This window comes from Notamacropus eugenii, chromosome 5 (genome assembly GCF_028372415.1).
Source record: "Notamacropus eugenii isolate mMacEug1 chromosome 5, mMacEug1.pri_v2, whole genome shotgun sequence".
NCBI lineage: Eukaryota > Metazoa > Chordata > Mammalia > Diprotodontia > Macropodidae > Notamacropus > Notamacropus eugenii.
The window spans coordinates 368,707,640-368,725,684 of NC_092876.1; the positions used below are offsets into that span (position 1 = coordinate 368,707,640).

Consider the following 18,045-nt stretch of genomic DNA (forward strand, 5'->3'; position numbering starts at 1 on the left):
CATCTACAGCAGCAGCAGGGACAGTTGCAGCCACTGTTTCTGAAGTTCTAGGCCCACAGATTGTGGGGGAATAAAGTTTCTGATAGTACACTCCTTGCCCTCATTGAAAGCAGAAAACTACCTTGACAACGAGCTCAAAAGTCAAGAAAATGGCTGGGGAAATGAGCAAAAACTGGAAAAAAAGAATAAGACTATATAGAATGTTACTTTGGTGACAAGGAAGACCAAAGCATGCAAACAGAAGAAAAAGTTAAAGCTCCTCCATCCAAAGCCTCTGAGAAAAATTTGAATTGATCTCAGACCATGGAAGAACTCAAAAAAGGATTTTGAAAATCAAGTAAGAGAAGTAGAGAAAAAATCGGGAAGAGAAATGAGAGTGATGTAAGAAAATCATTCAAAATGAGTCAACTGTTTGCTAAAGGAGACCCAAAAAATGCTGAAGAAAATAACACTTTAAAAAATAGACTAACCCAAATAGCAAAAGAGATCCAAAAAGCCAATGAGGAGAAGAATGCCCTAAAAAGTAGAACTGGCCAGATGGAAAAGGAGATCCAAAAGCTCACTGAAGAAAAAAATTTCTTAAAGACTAGAATGGAGCAGATGGAAACAAATGACTTTATCATTAATCAAGATTTTAATCAATCATTAAAAATCAAGAAATTATAAAACAAAACCAAAGGAATGAAAAAATAACAGACATTGTGAAATATATCATTGGAAAAACAACTGACCTGGAAAATAGATCCAGGAGAGACAATTTAAAAATTATGAGACTACCTGAAAGCCATGATCAAAGAAACAATCTAGACATCATCTTTCATGAAATTATCAAGGAAAACTGCCCTGATATTCTAGAATAAGAGGATAAAATAAACATTGAAAGAATTCACTGATCCCCTCCTGAAAGAGAGGCAAAAAAAAAAGACTCCTAGGAACATTGTTGCCAAATTCCAGAGTTCCCAGGTCAAGGAGACATATTGCAGACAGCCAGAAAGAAACAATTCAAATATTGTGGAAATATAATCAGGCTAATACAAGATCTAGCAGCTTCTACATTAAGGGATCAAAGGACTTGGAATATGATATTCCAGAGGTCAAAGGAGCTAGAATTAAAATCAAGAATCACCTACCCAGCAAAACTGAGTATAATACTTCAGGGGAAAAAATGGTCTTTCAACGAAATCGAGGACTTTCAAGCATTCTTGATGAAAAGACCAGAGCTGAATAGAAAATTTGACTTTCAAACACAAGAACCAAGAGAAGCATGAAAAGGTAAACAGGAAAGAGAAATCATAAGAGACTTATTAAGTTGAACTGTTTACATTCCTACATGGAAAGATAATATTTGTAACTCTTGAGACTTCTCTCAGTATTTGGGTAGTTGGAGGGATTGTATACATATAGACGGAGGGCACAGGGTGAGTTGAATAGAAAAGGATGATATCTAAAAAAAATAAAATTAAGGGGAGAGAGAGGAACATATTGGGAGGAGAAAGCAAGAAAGGGGGGAGGTGAGAGGGGTAAAAGTGAAGCTTACTTTCATCACATTTAGCTTAAGGAGGGAATAACATGCACACTCAATTTGGTATGAAAATCTATTTTACACTGCAGGAAAGTAGGGGAGAAGAGGATAAGTGGGATGTGGGGGGATGATAGAAGGGAGGGCAAATGGGAGGTGGGGATAATTGGAAGTAAACACTTTTGGGGAGGGACAAGGTCAAAAGAGAGAATAGAATAAATGGGGGATATATTAGGATGGAGGGAAGTATAGTTAGTCTTACACAACATGACTGTTATGGAAGTCTTTTGCCTAACTACACATGTATAACCTGTACTGAGTTGCTTGCCTTCTCAGTGGAGATGGGTGGGTAGGGAGGGAAAAAAGCTGGAACTCAAAATTTTGAAAATAAATGTTAAAAATTGCTTTTACATGTACCTGGGAAATAAGAAACAGGTAATGGGGTATAGAAATCTATCTTGCCCTACAAGAAAATAGAGGAGGTGGCCATAAGGGAAGGGAGGGATGTGATAGAAGGGAGGGCAGATGAGGGGCAGAGCTAATCAGAATGCATAGTGTCTTGGGGTAAAAAATTTTCTTGGAGAAAATTTAGAACTCAAAATCTTATGGAAATGAATGTTGAAAACTAAAAATAAATAAATAAATTTTAAAAAGTAAAAGGGGGTTAGATTAGATGGCTTCTAAATCCATACTAGATCTAAACCTTTAATCCTTTGGCAAAGTGGTCTGCCTAAAGACATTCCTTTGCAGAACCTCATTAAACATATATTTTATCTTCTTGAAATCAGGATGTCAGAAAACTTTGGACATTTGATCCTACTAGCCCCTCAGTCTCATCACCTTTACAGAGAGAAACTTTTTTCATTTCCTAAATTACACAAGGGGACACTTAGAGGTGGCATAACTTATCCAGGGTAACATAGCAGATAGTATCAGAAGAGGGTCTTGACTTCAGGTTTTCCTAATGCTGAGGCTCTATACAGACCAAACTGCTTTTCAAAAACATGTGTGTTGTGTTTGTGTGTGTGTGTGTGTGTGTGTGTGACACACACATTTCTTTTCTTTTTTTTTTTCTTTTTTTTTTCCTTTTTTTTTTTTTATTTAGCTTTTAACATTCATTTTCACAAAATTTTGGGTTTCAAATTTTTCCCCTTTTCTCCCCTCCCCCCCCAAACGCCAAGCATTCTAATTGCCCCTATGACCAATCTGCTCTCTCTTCTATCATCCCTCTCTGCCCTTGTCTCTGTCTTCTCTTTTGTCCTGTAGGGCCAGATAGCTTTCTATACCCCTTTACCTGTATTTCTTATTTCCTAGTGGTAAGAACATTACAGCTGGTCCTAACACTTTGAGTTCCAACTTCTTTAGCTCCCTCCCTCTCCACCCCTTCCCTTTGGAAGGCAAGCAATTCAATATAGGCCAAATCTGTGTAGTTTTGCAAATGACTTCCATAATAGTTGTGTTGTATAGGACTAACTATATTTCCCTCCATCCTATCCTGTCCCCCATTACTTCTATTCTCTTTTGATCCTATCCCTCCCCATGAGTGTTGACCTCAAATTGCACTCTCCTCCCCATGCCCTCCCTTCTATCATCCCCCCCCACTCTGCTTATCCCCTTATCCTCCACTTTCCTGTATTGTAAGATAGGTTTTCATACCAAAATGAGTAGGCATTTTATTCTTTCCTTTAGTGGAATGTGATGATAGTAGACTTCATGTTTTTCTCTCACCTCCCCTCTTTATCCCTCCACTAAATGAGTCTTTTGCTTGCCTCTTTTATGAGAGATAATTTGCCCCATTCAATTCTCCCTTTCTCCTCCCAATATCTTTCTCTCTCACTGCTTGATTTCATTTTTTTTTAAGATATGATCCCATCCTCTTCAATTCACTCTGTGCACTCTGTCTCTATGTGTGTGTGCGTGTGTGCATGTGTGTGTGTGTAATCCCACCCAGTACCCAGATACTGAAATGTTTCAAGAGTTACAAATATTGTCTTTCCATGTAGGAATGTAAACAGTTCAACTTTAGTAAGTCCCTTATGACTTCTCTTTGCTGTTCACCTTTTCATGGTTCTCTTCATTCTTGTGTTTGGAAGTCAAATTTTCTTTTCAGCTCTGGTCTTTTCATCAAGAATGCTTGAAAATCCTCTATTTCATTGAAAGACCAATTTTTCCCCTGAAGTATTATACTCAGTTTTGCTGGGTAGGTGATTCTTGGTTTTAGTCCTAGTTCCTTTGACTTCTGGAATATCCTATTCCATGCCCTTCGATCCCTTAATGTAGAAGCTGCTAGATCTTGTGTTATCCTGATTGTATTTCCACAATACTTGAATTGTTTCTTTCTAGCTGCTTGCAATATTTTCTCTTTCACCTGGGAGTTCTGGAATTTGGCCACAATGTTCCTAGGAGTTTCTCTTTTTGGATCTCTTTCAGGCAGTGTTCTGTGGATTCCTTGAATATTTATTTTGCCCTCTGGTTCTAGAATCTCAGGGCAGTTTTCATTGATAATTTCATGAAAGATGATGTCTAGGCTCTTTTTCTGATCATGGCTTTCAGGTAGGCCCACAATTTTTAAATTGTCTCTCCTGGCTCTATTTTCCAGGTCAGTTGTTTTTCCAATGAGATATTTCACATTATCTTCCATTTTTTCATTCTTTTGGTTTTGTTTTGTGATTTCTTGGTTTCTCATAAAGTCATTAGCCTCCATCTGTTCCATTCTAATTTTGAAAGAACTATTTTCTTCAGTGAGCTTTTGAATCTCCTTTTCCATTTGGCTAATTCTGCTTTTGAAAGCATTCTTCTCCTCATTGGCTTTTTGAACCTCTTTTGCCAATTGAGTTAGGCTAGTTTTCAAGGTGTTATTTTCTTCAACATTTTTTTGGGTCTCCTTTAGCAGGGAGCTGATTTGCTGTTCATGCTTTGACTTCATGTCTCTCATTTCTCTCCCCAGCTTTTCCTCCACCTCTCTAACTTGATTTTCAAAATTCTTTTTGAGCTCTTCCATGGCCTGTGCCCATTGAGTGGGCTGGGACACAGAAGCCTTGATTTCTGTGTCTTTGCCTGATGGTAAGCATTGCTCTTCCTCATCAGAAAGGAAGGGAGGAAATGCCTGTTCACCAAGAAAGTAACCTTCTATAGTCTTATTTCTTTTCCCTTTTCTGGGCATTTTCCCAGCCAGTGACTTGACCTCTGAATATTTTCCTCACACCCACCTCACCTCCTGATCCTCCCAGCCAGTGTTTGGGGTCTGAGATTCAAATGCTGCTTCCAGCCTCAGGGCTTTTGGCGGGGGCAGGGCTGCTATTCAGTGTGAGATTAAATTCAGATGCTCAGGTGAGGGCAGGGCTGCCTCTCAGGCTCAGTTCCCTCAGGGAGTTTATGCACAGACCTTCAACAATGGATCCAGGCTCCTGCCTGCTTGGAGAGCCCTGGTCTGCCGCTGCCCCTCAGCTTCTGTCTCCCGAGGGGGCCCGAGCCATGGGGGCACCCCACTCCCCCCTCGACCCACCAAAGGGACTCTCTCACAGACCCCCGTCACCTGTGGGTGGAGGTACTTGTGCGGCCGCTAGAGATCCCGTCCCTGAAGCCCGCTCGGATCTGTTCCTCTCGGTGCCGCGGCCACGGCAGGGCTGTACTCAGCTCCCAGTCCCGGCGCCCAGTCCGCAGCACGAAGGACCTTTTACGAGAGGTTTGCAGGTCTCTCCGGAACAGAAATCTCCCTCGCTCCAATGTTCTGTGGCCTCTGGGTGCAGAATTCGCTGTGAGTTACTTCTTTGTAGTTGTTCTATGGGTTGTGGGTTCGGAGCTATGTGTATGTGCGTCTTTCTACTCGACACACACATTTCTATATGAAATTATTTGATATATATCAAATAATTTCATCAGAATGAAGGGGGAGAGGGCACTGACAACTGAGATAATCAGGATAGACCTCTTCAAGATAGTTGGGAGTTCCAAGAGGTGATTCTTCCTTCCTCCCTCCCTCCTTCCTTTCCTCCCTCCCTCCCTTCCTTCCTTCCTTCCTTCCTTCCTTCCTTCCTTCCTTCCTTCCTTCCTTCCTTCCTTCCTTCCTTCCTTCCTTCCTTCTTCTTTCCTTCCTTCTTCCTTTTCTTCCTCCATTCCTTCCTCCCTCCCTCCCTCCCTCTCTCTTTCCCTCTCTTTCTTACCCTTCCCTCTGTCCACATAGTGCATCATAATACCCTTACCTGTGGGTGCTCTGCCCAAAGGGAATGTAAATGTTAAACTCTAAACTATTTTTTTCTTCTCTGAAAAGGAGGCAGGTAGCCCTTGCAAGGAAAGAAAAGATACAAGAGTAGGGGAAAGGCAAACACTCCATATGGGATTAAGAGCAAAAAGTTCTGTTATTATTCAGATATATTCAGATAGAGTCATTAGACCTGGGTTCAAATTCCAGAAGTAATACTTATTGACTATGTGAATAAAGACAAATTACCTCATGTCTCTGAGGAGACTCAGATTCCAAATCTTAAAATGGGAGGATAGTGATGTTTTCCCTTTCTACCTCACAAGGTTATTATGAAGAAAACAGTTAAAGCACCATAGAAATGTCAGCTATTATTGTTAACTGGATGAGCTGGTACATTCTGAATATTTATATCCAGAAAACCCATCATCAATTAAGCTTTGGAATTTTTCTTATTCTAGTGTCATGTCAGGGAAATAAGATTAGGAGTCTAGGAAAAATATATAACCAACTTTCCAATATTGTTGATAGAATTTTCCAGAAGCAGGGACCTGGATTTATCATGAGATTTTTCTAAGGAATGAGTGCAAAGAAAATGGTCATAAATTAGTCAAAGTGAATTATTTTTTGTGTATTCATGTGGATGATTTTTGTCCTCTGCTGGAGTCATCAGTATGAACCAAATGGCTCATCTATCAAATTCTAATACCATATTCACCTCTTTTGCATGTGGAATTGCCTCTGTTTGGGGGTTAGGTCTTAGGATTGTAAGTTTAGAGCTAGAATAGATCTTAGAAGTCATCAAGGCTAACCCCCTCCTTTTACAGATGAGGAAATTGAGGTTCAAAGAGATTAAACAATTTGCCCATGGCCTTATAATTATTCAGTAACCAAGGCAGGATTTGGACCCAGGTCTTTGTTACTCCAAGTTCTATACTCTATCTACTATAGATAGAATAGTATCAAAACCTTGACTTAACCCTGGGCCTCCCAGGCCCCCTTAACAGACTGGAATTAGAGGCTTTCTCCATGTACTGCATTCCTGTATCCCATTGTCATCTGAGGAGCTCCACTCTCCAAGGGTCCAGGTAAGACAGTGCCACCAAGGATGCCAACACTGTTGTTCAGGCCTTGTCTCCAGGATAGCTGTTACCTGGGAGTGAAAGAATCTACAGTATTCCTCTGGGACCATGACATTGGCCTTGATAGAGAAGGCCTGGCATCAGCCCTTCTCAAGAACTCTCATGGAGAGGACTAGAAGAATCATGTGGCATCCAAGCTGTAACCTGACTAGGATGAGAGGTATTCTTCACCAGTTCACTTTCCTACTGCCATTTTCATTGGCCTTCTTGTTAAGAGCTCTGGTCAGTGCTCCTCTAAATTTCCATAATTCAGATTTGACATCTGGTAATGTCAAAATCTCTCTCTTTTTGTATCTTTCCCTTATTTTTTATCTCTATCCTGCTTAGCCCTACCGTTCTTTAGCCCCTAAACCTCTTTATCTTCTTTTTTCATTGGGTCTTCTGTGACTGCGAAGTCTCAGGAATGGTAGTATGTCATAGGAGATTGACTGATATTTTCAGAAACTGGAAGACCTGGGCTCAAACCCTGCCTCTGATAATCTACTAACTCTGTGACCAGGCACAAGGCACTTCATTTCATTAAGTCCCAGTTTTCTCACCTGTAAAATGGGGATAATGATAATCATTCCCTACCTTACTTATTTGTTGTGACACTCAACCGAAATGATGAATGCAAAGCCCTTTGTAAATATTAAGTACTATTTAAAAGACAGTTATTAATACTATTAATAAATTCTTCATCCTAGATCTTCTTCTCATACTCTTTTCCATCTTCTCGTGCTCAAGGACTCTTGATTTTTTCCCCCCAGAAGATACCCCTGGCTATCCTCTCTGTGGTTCTGACTGATCTTTCTCTTACTATCCCTTAACATAACAGGCCAGGAGAAGGAACTGGTGTACTACTCACTCTCTCGACACAATGACTGTCTCTGTCACTTTTATCCAACAACTTATCCTCCTTTCAAATTCACTTCATTCATACTAATCTCCCTGTTCCAATCCTTATCGCGATCATCTAAAATCCTCTCGTTCCTTCCAGCTTCTTTTTTTTTTTTAAATTTATTTATTTAACTTTTAACATTCATTTTAACAAAATTTTGGGTTCCAAATTTTCTCCCTTTTTGTCCCCTCCCCCTCCCAAACACCGAACATTCTGATTGCCCCTATCACCAATCTGCCCTCTCTTCTATCATCCCTCTCTGCCCTTGTCTCCATCTTCTCTTTTGTCCTGTAGGGCCAGATAACTTTCTGTACCCCTTTACCTGTATTTCTTATTTCCTAGTGGCAAGAACATTACTCAACAGTTGTTCCTTACACTTTGAGTTCCAACTTCTTTACCTCCCTCCCTCCCCACCCCTTCCCTTTGGAAGGCAAGCAATTCAATATAGGCCAAATTTGTGTAGTTTTGCAAATGACTTCCATAATAGTTGTGTTGTATAAGACTAACTATATTTCCCTCCATCCTATCCTGTCCCCCATTACTTCTATTCTCTTTTGATCCTGTCCCTCCCCATGAGTGTTGACCTCAAATTGCTCCCTCCTCCCCATATCCCCCCATCCATCCTCCCCCCCACCCTGCTTATCCCCTTATCCCCCACTTTCCTGTATTGTAAGATAGGTTTTCATACCAAAATGAGTGTGCATTTTATTCCTTCCTTTAGTGGAATGTGATGAGAGTAAGCTTCATGTTTTTCTCTCACCTCCCCTCTTTATCCCTCCACTAATAAGTCTTTTGCTTGCCTCTTTTATGAGAGATAATTTGCCCCATTCCATTTCTCCCTTTCTCCTCCCAATATATTTCTCTCTCACTGCTTGATTTCATTTTTTTAAGATATGAGCCCATCCTCTTCAGTTCCCTCTGTGCACTCTGTCTCTATGTGTGTGTGCGTGTGTGCATGTGTGTGTGTGTAATCCCACCCAGTACCCAGATACTGCAAAGTTTCAAGAGTTACAAATATTGTCTTTCCATGTAGGAATGTAAACAGTTCAACTTTAGTAAGTCCCTTATGACTTCTCTTTGCTGTTCACCTTTTCATGCTTCTCTTCATTCTTGTGTTTGAAAGTCAAATTTTCTTTTCAGCTCTGGTCTTTTCATCAAGAATGCTTGAAAGTCCTCTATTTCATTGAAAGACCAATTTTTCCCCTGAAGTATTATACTCAGTTTTGCTGGGTAGGGGATTCTTGGTTTTAGTCCTAGTTCCTTTGACTTCTGGAATATCCTATTCCATGCCACTTCTGGAATATCCTATTCCATGCCCTTCGATCCCTTAATGTAGAAGCTGCTAGATCTTGTGTTATCCTGATTGTATTTCCACAATACTTGAATTGTTTCTTTCTAGCTGCTTGCAATATTTTCTCCTTGACCTGGGAACTCTGGACTTTGGCCACAATGTTCCTAGGAGTTTCTCTTTTTGGATCTCTTTCAGGCAGTGTTCTGTGGATTCCTTGAATATTTATTTTGCCCTCTGGTTCTAGAATCTCAGGGCAGTTTTCCTTGATAATTTCATGAAAGATGATGTCTAGAGTCTTTTTTTGATCATGGCTTTCAGGTAGGCCCATAATTTTTAAATTGTGTCTCCTGGATCTATTTTCCAGGTGAGTTGTTTTTCCAATGAGATATTTCACATTTTCTTCCATTGTTTCATTCTTTTGGTTTTGTTTTGTGATTTCTTGGTTTCTCATAAAGTCATTAGCCTTCATCTGTTCCATTCTAATTTTGAAAGAACTATTTTCTTCAGTGAGCTTTTGAATCTCCTTTTCCATTTGGCTAATTCTGCTTTTGAAAACATTCTTCTCCTCATTGGCTTTTTGAACCTCTTTTGCCAATTGAGTTAGCCTATTTTTCAAGGTGTTATTTTCTTCAGCATTTTTTTGGGTCTCCTTTAGCAGGGTGCTAACCTGCTGTTCATGCTTTGACTGCATGTCTCTCATTTCTCTTCCCAGTTTTTCCTCCACCTCTCTAACTTGATTTTCAAAATCCTTTTTGAGCTCTTCCATGGCCTGAGCCCATGGAGTGGGCTGGGATATAGAAGCCTTGACTTCTGTGTCTTTGCCTGATGGTAAGCTTTGTTCTTCCTCATCAGAAAGGAAGGGAGGAGATGCCTGTTCACCAAGAAAGTAACCTTCTATAGTCTTATTTCTTTTCCCTTTTCTGGGCATTTTCCCAGCAAGTGACTTGACCTCTGAATATTCTCCTCACACCCACCTCGCCTCCTGATCCTCCCAGCCAGCACTTGGGGTCTGAGATTCAAATGCTGCTTCCCAGCCTCAGGGCTTTGGGTGGGGGCAGGGCTGCTATTCACTGTGAGATTAAGTTCAGGTGCTCAGGTCAGGGCAGGGCCACCTCACAGGCTCAGTTCCCTCAGGGGCTTTATGCAGAGACCTTCAATAATGGATCCAGGCTCCTGCCTGCTTTGGGAGCCCCTGTCTGCTCCCACCTCTGCTTCTGCCTCGCGAGGGGGCCTGAGTTATGGGGGCACCCCACTCCCCTCTCGACCCGCCAAAGAGACCCTCTCACTGACCCCCGTCACCTGTGGGTGGAGGGACCCACGTGGCTGCTGGAGGCTCCGTCCCTGAAGCCTGCTTGAATCTGCTCCTCTCGGTGCTGCGGCTGTGGCAGGGCTGTACTTGGCTCCCAGTCCGCGGTGCAAAGGACCTTTTGCGAGAGGTTTGCAGGTCCCTCTGGAACAGAAATCTCCTTCACTCTAATGTTCTGTGGCCTCTGGTCCTGCAGAATTCGCAGTGAGTTGCTATTTACAGATGTTCTATGGGTTGTGGGTTCAGAGCTATGTGTATGTGCGTCTTTCTACTCCGCCATCTTGGCTCTGCCCCCCCGGCTTCTTTTTTAAGGAGTTCAGTACTTGGCTCACAATGTTTCTTTCTATTCCAAATTCTATTCTTATCCTTGAGGACTTCATATTTATTTATTGTCCCATTAAACACCCTGCCTTCCCAGTCCATCAACTACCATCAATTACCATGGCTTCCTTATCCACCCCATCCATGGGGATGACCATGCCTTAGATCTCAAACCCTGATATTCCAATCCCTGATCACAATCTCCTGTCTTCATCTTTTCCTTTGACTCCCTGCTCTTAAAACTATTTCTTGTCCATACATTCGTTCAGGAATTATTCTTGCTCTGGCCCCACATTCCTGCCTTTTTAGACTTGACTTTATTATTCACCAGTTAATATATGTACTGTCCTTTGCTTCTTGAAATCTTGAACTTGAATCCTTTATGAACTGTCCAGTTTATGCCAACCCTTAAAGATAGGAAACTCTGGCCACCCACCCTCTCTGTTCCTAATCTCATGTTATTGAATACTGCTGGAGAAAGTCACATATGGCACATTCATATTTTCTAACCTGAACTGCATCTCCACTGCTATATGGCAATCACAGATTCACAAAATCTCAGAGCTGGGAGGGACCCCAGAAGCTATGTTTAATCTATGCTTGAAAAAGAATTTTTCTTATAACAACACCCATTGAGAAAGTGGTCATCTAAACTTTTCTAGAAGATCTCCATTGAGGAAGAACTCATTCCTTCCTGAGGTAGCCCACTTTATTTTTGGGTAGCTCTAATTGTTAAGATAATTTTTCTTACATACAACCTATATTTTCCTCTTTGCTGTTTCTTAGTGTGTTTCCAGTTCTGCCCTCTAGGCACAAATAGACAAAAAAATAACTAGCATCTGTATAGTACTTTTTTTGGTTTGCAGAGTCCTTTACGTATATTAATTTGTCTGATCCTCACAATAATCCTGGAAGATAGGTGTTTTTAGAGATGGGAAAACTGAGGCAGGAAGAAGTTGTGATTTGCTCAGGGTCACACAGTTGGCAAGTGTGTGAAGCTGTATTTGAACTTGTCTTCCTACCTCTAGGTCTAGTGCTTTATCGAACACTCAAACATAGCTATCACATCTTCCCTGAGACTTCTCTAGGTTAAAAATTCCCAGTTCCTTTATTTGATCTTCAGGAGACATGAACTTCACATACAAACTATCCATCCCAGCTTTTAGTCATCTACAAATTTGATACACATGACATCTACACCTTTATCAAAGTCATTCATTAAAATAATTATGTACAAAGTCATGCACAGATCCCTGGGTCCTCTCTTAGAGATCACATACAGAAAGGAAACTCAATTTAAAGAGAACACCTGGATTTGAATTTTGCCACTGTCACTACTATGACCTTAGAAAAGCCATGTAACCTATTGGGTCTCAGTTTCCTCATCTGTTAAATTAAGATATTGGACTAGATGATCCCTTGCCATTATAAATCCATGATCCTATAATCTCTTTCTAAGGTTACATGGCACCATCGGTGACGGCTCTTTGCATTAGGTCGTTTAGTCATTTCTGATTCTGCTTAATCACTCAGTCTTTTAATTCACACTTTTCTATCTTGACCACCAGAATATTGTTTCTATGGGAAAATGTGTTCTTAGTTCTAAACAAGTGACCAATAAATAAAATTTTGGAATTCACTATGTTATTTAGTAGAAGGTTTCTGCAATAGATTTCAAAGGCAAATATAGAGATATGACTTCTAAGTGGTAGAGAGAATGTTGATATGATGCTGAGTGCTTGTGTAAAGATTAGAGATTTTGTGACATAACCAAATGTTGTTCTATGCACTCTTTTGGAAAGGCATAGGGAAGAAAAAGAGAAAGACTTTAAAGAAAGCTGGTTCTGCAACATATTCCTGGTTTCCCACTTGGCTTCTCTAAAACTAAAGAATTTCCCTTGAGTGAGATCATACCTACCTACCTACCTACCTACGTACATACATATATATATATATTATATATATATTCCCCCCCTCCCCCTTTCTCTCTCTCTCTCAGCTTTCATCTTGTTTCCAGTAAAGAGCTCGTTTACTCATTTCCTTTCTGGTATATTGACCTTGCACAGCTCTCCCTCACTCAAATCAAAGTCAGCAGCAAGTCATGTCATCATCTTGATGTCATGGTCCTCTTCTAGGAAGGAGGACAAACACAACAACAGCAACAACAAATCTGTAGAAATTCTCCAATTTGCTTTATTTTTTTTTTGTTTGGATAAATAGGTTCACCTGCTACTTGCTATTTGTTATGGTCTTTTGTGTAACTTGCTTTTGGTAGGAAAGAGTTAAACTGGTGAGTATAAGCTAAAGTCTAGTAACCAGGGAAACAGATTTTGTTCTGAACGTATTGTACCTTTAGACCAGCAATATTTAAGGCAAGGGGAAAATAGATATAATTATAGCCAGGTATTCCTCTTGGAGATAAATGAGGATAGGAGTAAGTGCTCAGCCATGGTCCTTTTTTCTGCTTAAAAGGAAGAAATCATAGGCACTTGTAGAGAGGCATGGGGCAGATTTTATCTACACATATCCACCTATCAATACTATGAGTCACACGTCTATACATTGAGACAATCTAAGTGGACACAAATATCTTACATGGGCACATACATTTTACATTTGCTGGCAAATATTACTGACACGATAGTGGTACATGGAGGGAAACTTTAACTGTTGTCTATTAACAATGCTGTCCCAAAATGGAATGAGTTGCCTTTGAAGGCATCAAGTTCCCTACTGCTGAAAGTCTTCAAGTAGAGACTGGATGACTCACCTCACAGGATTTTATTATAAGGAATAATTTAAAATACTCAAGTGGTATGAGTTGTTTTGATGGTTGTTCTCGTCTTCTGTAGAGTTCAGAAGTATAAGTTCTGGATTTCTCTGATTTTTTCATATTCAATATTTCTTAGATTTTCACTTTTCAAAGTCTTTTTTATATTTTCATTTGTTTCTTATAACAGCATGAAGATCAAAATAGAACAGGTGTTATTCTTTGAGACATACAGATGATGAAGCTTTGAGATAAAGTGGTTTGTCTAAGTTCATATAATGTGAGAGGCAAATGTGAGACTAGAACCCACGTCTCCTCTGTTAGTCTTGCTGTCTGTCCATCACACTATTTTGATTTATTTCAGAAGAAGAGGATAGCATAGGCCATGCAAAGCTATATGTTGGAAAGGTAGACTGGATGACTGGATCCTTTTAATATTTGTGAAGAATAAGTGTATTATGTGGGGCACTGAATTTATATGCTTTGCTTCATATTCTTTGAACTGATTGACTGTATGTGGCATAAGCTTAGTATGTCTTCTCTTTATCCCAGTTGCATTCCACTCAAATCAAATGGCTAATTTTCTTGGTCTCATATTAGGAAAAGGGGATAAAAGGAGAAGCAGAGGAATGAAGAACAAAGTAGAATGTGCTGAATGAGCTAAGAATACAAGACTCCAGGGGATTCTTTGCTGATTGCTTGAAATGGATAGATCCAGACAGACTACATAAAATCTGGAAATAAAATAAAGTTAGAATGTCTTGGTCCAAAGTCAGTACATTTCTAGCTATTCTTTTACGAGTGATTATGAGAATTAAATGATCCCTGTAGGAGGTATGCAGCTTCAAATGAAGGGATCTATTTGGGATAGTGAAAAGTGGAATATTCTTTTTGACTTTGTTTCTTTGGGGAGAGAGGTTGTTGGGTAGGGAATTTGGAGAGTACCGTTATCCCTTCCACATCATAGGGTTTAGGGGTGCAGTTCCCTTGTGATCTGGAAAATCTGCATAAATTTTTGGACCCCCTTTGTACCAGAGAAGTTCTGAATTTTTCTTTTTCCCTTATGGGAGTGGTTGCAGTACCTTATTGTAAAATTTGGGTCATAGATTCTGTGTCATCTGTTGGTCTTTGTGTGTCACCTGTGGCTTCCAAAAAACTCGCCCCAAATCCCATTTAATTTCTTATGCCAATCTGGGATATATCAGAACCACAATGGGGAAAGTCATGATGTGGAAGGGATAACTGTAAATAACTATTATACTACTATGTGCCCTCTTTATTGAGGAGCATTACTGCTCTCATTCTTAAAAATGTTCTTTTCTTTTTACATGAAATGCAGCTTTGATTAGGAAAGTGAAATCCAGTTCTATCAAAGAAAGCCCACCTACTCTCATCCCATGTGCTTACTTATGAACCAAATTATGAACCAAACACAACATTGCTTTTGGTGAGAAAATTTGATCAAACTTTCAACTTAATTCTCCTGTCATTCCTAGGTTCATACAGTGCTCTTTTTAGGTGCTTCTCTAATCTAATCAGCAATGCTATTTAAAAAATAGAAGTAGTACATTTTTGCACTATGATGTCCAAGGAGGTAGAGAGATAAATACCAATAAATGCAGAATTCCAATTTTAAAGGATTTATCACAAAGATTCATTTATCTTGACTCTCTCTCTCTCTCTCTCTCTCTCTCTCTCTCTCTCTCTCTCTCTCTCTCTCTCTCTCCCCCCCCCCCCCCCCTCTCTCCTCTCCCCCTTTCACTCCATTTATAGTTAACACATTGTTTGGAATGATGTGACCATGATGTTCAAACCAGTCTGAATACGCTTAATTGATTGAGCTATGACTTCAGTCTTGGTTTTGATGGAGTTTTGAAAATTTGGGCCATATTGCCTTGTTATTTCCCTCCCTGTTTCTAGGCAGGGTTTTATCCTGAGAAATGCAAATAAAACCTACTCTGAGGCATTACCTCCCACTTAACACATTAGCAAAGAGGATAAGTTGGAAAAAAAATAATGTGATAGGGGCTCTGGGAAGGTAGATACCTTAATTCATTATTGACATATCTGTGAATTGCCCAAACTGTACTGGAAATAATCTGAAATTATGAAAAAAGGAGTAAATTATTTCTACACTTTGATCTAGCAATCCCACAACTAGTTCCATCCTTCAAGGAGATCAATGACAGACAGAAAGGACTCATACATGTCAGTATATTCCTAGCAGCCCTATTTGTAATATTAAAATGTTGGAAACAAAATGTTTGACCAATGACTGGTGAATGGTTGAACAACCTGTAATTGATTAATATAATGGCATGTTATTGCACTATAAGAAATGATGCATATGAAGAATTCAGAGAGAGATGGGGAAATTGTATTATCTGATACAGATTGAAGAAAGAACAATAAATATAATGACTACAACATAACTCCTATCAAATACACTGGGCAACCTTGGTTCCAAATTATGAAAGTTATAGTACATATCCTTCTTTGCTCTTAACAAATGGTATATTTACAAAATGAAAAGTAACATGTACTATGAGTTGCAGCACCTCTATTAGGCAGTTTTACTTAACTATTTTTATGGGCAAGTACCACAGAGAGAAGAAATTTGGGAAGACAGTGATATATTAAAACAAAATTTATCGATGAAAATAAAGTAAAATATCAAGTGAGAGGTTGCAATATTTTTTACAAGATAAAGAAACAAGCTGTACTTAGATCCATGTAGTGCTATGTAGTAGAAAGTGAACAGGACAGTGCCATGTACACAGTGGGTGCTTAATATATGCTTATTGAATTGACTCAAATTGACAGTGATTCATACCTCAACTGAAGAGATTTGAACTGAGTTCTAATCTTAGCTCTGTTGCTAAAGGTATACATACTAAAGGTATACCTTTAGATAAGTCACCCAATATCACTGTGTTTCAGCTTCCTTATCTGCAGAATTAAGAGGTTGAATTACATGACCTCAAAAATCTCCTTCTACCTCTAAAATTTTATTATTTAAAAAATCTCTGTTTACAAAGATGACCAATTTCCACATCAAGTTTGATGAGTTAAGTGTGAAAAGAGTAGACTTCCTATATTATAAACTCTTGCCCTTCATGTTCACACTGTAATTTATACTTCGACTAGTGCTTATCTCGTTTGAAAATTTTTCTTCTTCCCACCATTTTATTTACTCCAAATGTCTTCTTCTCTCCCCACCTCTGACTTCCAGCACTGAAACATCAACTCCTGTTACATCTTTTGATATGTCAACATCAACAGGTATGTTTTCACTTTTCTTCTAATAGTCAATGCTTTGTCAACCTGCAAACAAGAACAAAACCACTTGAAAATTTCAATTAGTTTTGTCTTCTTCATACAAGGTATAGGAATAGCTTTTTTTTAAAATCAGTCTTGTTTGTCATAATTGTTCATTGTTAGAGTCTTGAACTCATAGATAGGCAGGCAGTTTGCAAGCAAATTTGTAGGGAACTATACTGAGGAAAAAACCCACCCTTGGCTATGATCTTAGCAAGAGGCTCCATCTACTTTCAGGGGACCAGCTTAGCTAAGTATAGAAGGCACATGACCAGACACTTGGTGTTGAACTCTTTGGCCATGGGGACTCGTGAAACAAACAAAACTGAAGGACATGCCTCATTCTTTGGAGCAGATTGATCTAATAAAAATGGCACTAGAACTGGTATCAGGGGACTTGAATTTGAATCCCAGATCTGCCCCTTTCTATTTTTGTGACGTTGGACAAATCATGTATCCTTATCTTGGCCTCTGTTTTTTCCTCATCTGTAAGGTGAGGGGTTTGGATCTGATGACTTCCAAGAGCCCTTCCAGCTTTAGACTTGGGATCTTGGGATCCCTTCTGATTCCAAAGTTGTGATGACAGAGTGGCTGAAAAGGAGCCAGAAGGTGTTAACATCCAAATGAATGAGAACATAGGCAAAATGAGTACTTATGCTGCATAAGAATTATTTATTATTTATTAATATTTTAATAATTCATCAATATCTTTTAAATATTGTTATATAATATTAATTTATCAATTAATATTTATTGATTTATTAATAATTTATGAGAATGGTTGATCAATAGTTGACCAGCATTTATTTAACACTTACTGTGGGTCAGGCATTGTGGTAAATCCTGTAGATCCAATCAAAGCAAAAAGAAAGACAGATTGTGAAGTTCTGAAGTTAGCCTTAGCCTGTTAACAGGTTTAGATTTAGGTAATGCCATTGAGATACACGGTTTCATTTATCTCTACAGATGCTGCAGCCAGCGCATCATCCCCCAGGGTGGTTTCCTTTCAAAGTTCCTCAGACAGTGTCTCAGAAACACCGGATGACAGTGTAAGTGATCTCATATTTGTTCATTACATGTCCCTCCTTGAGCCCAGGGCTCTGGAAAAGTTTTCGTTTGGAACCTGACTATAATAGAGTTGTGTGTGATTAGATTGCCACCACCCACTCCCTCTTTTGAGACAATGTCTTCTCTCTATTTCACCCAAACTGGAAATGCAGCAGCTGGTCATGGCCGGCCCCAAAGCCAGTAACGAATGTGGTATGGAAACTTTAACCTGATCCATTTTTCCCCTGGG

General features: G+C 39.5%; 1 protein-coding gene across 1 annotated transcript in view; it reads left to right on the forward strand.

The window, feature by feature from the left end:
• The window catches only part of IMPG2 (interphotoreceptor matrix proteoglycan 2), a 125,884-nt gene that overhangs the window by 39,546 nt on the left and 68,293 nt on the right, over nt 1-18,045 (forward strand). The window contains exons 6-7 of the mRNA XM_072614161.1: nt 16,663-16,712; nt 17,715-17,797. Coding sequence (XP_072470262.1) covers nt 16,663-16,712; nt 17,715-17,797 — 133 coding nt within the window. The remainder of the gene's footprint in view (nt 1-16,662; nt 16,713-17,714; nt 17,798-18,045) is intronic.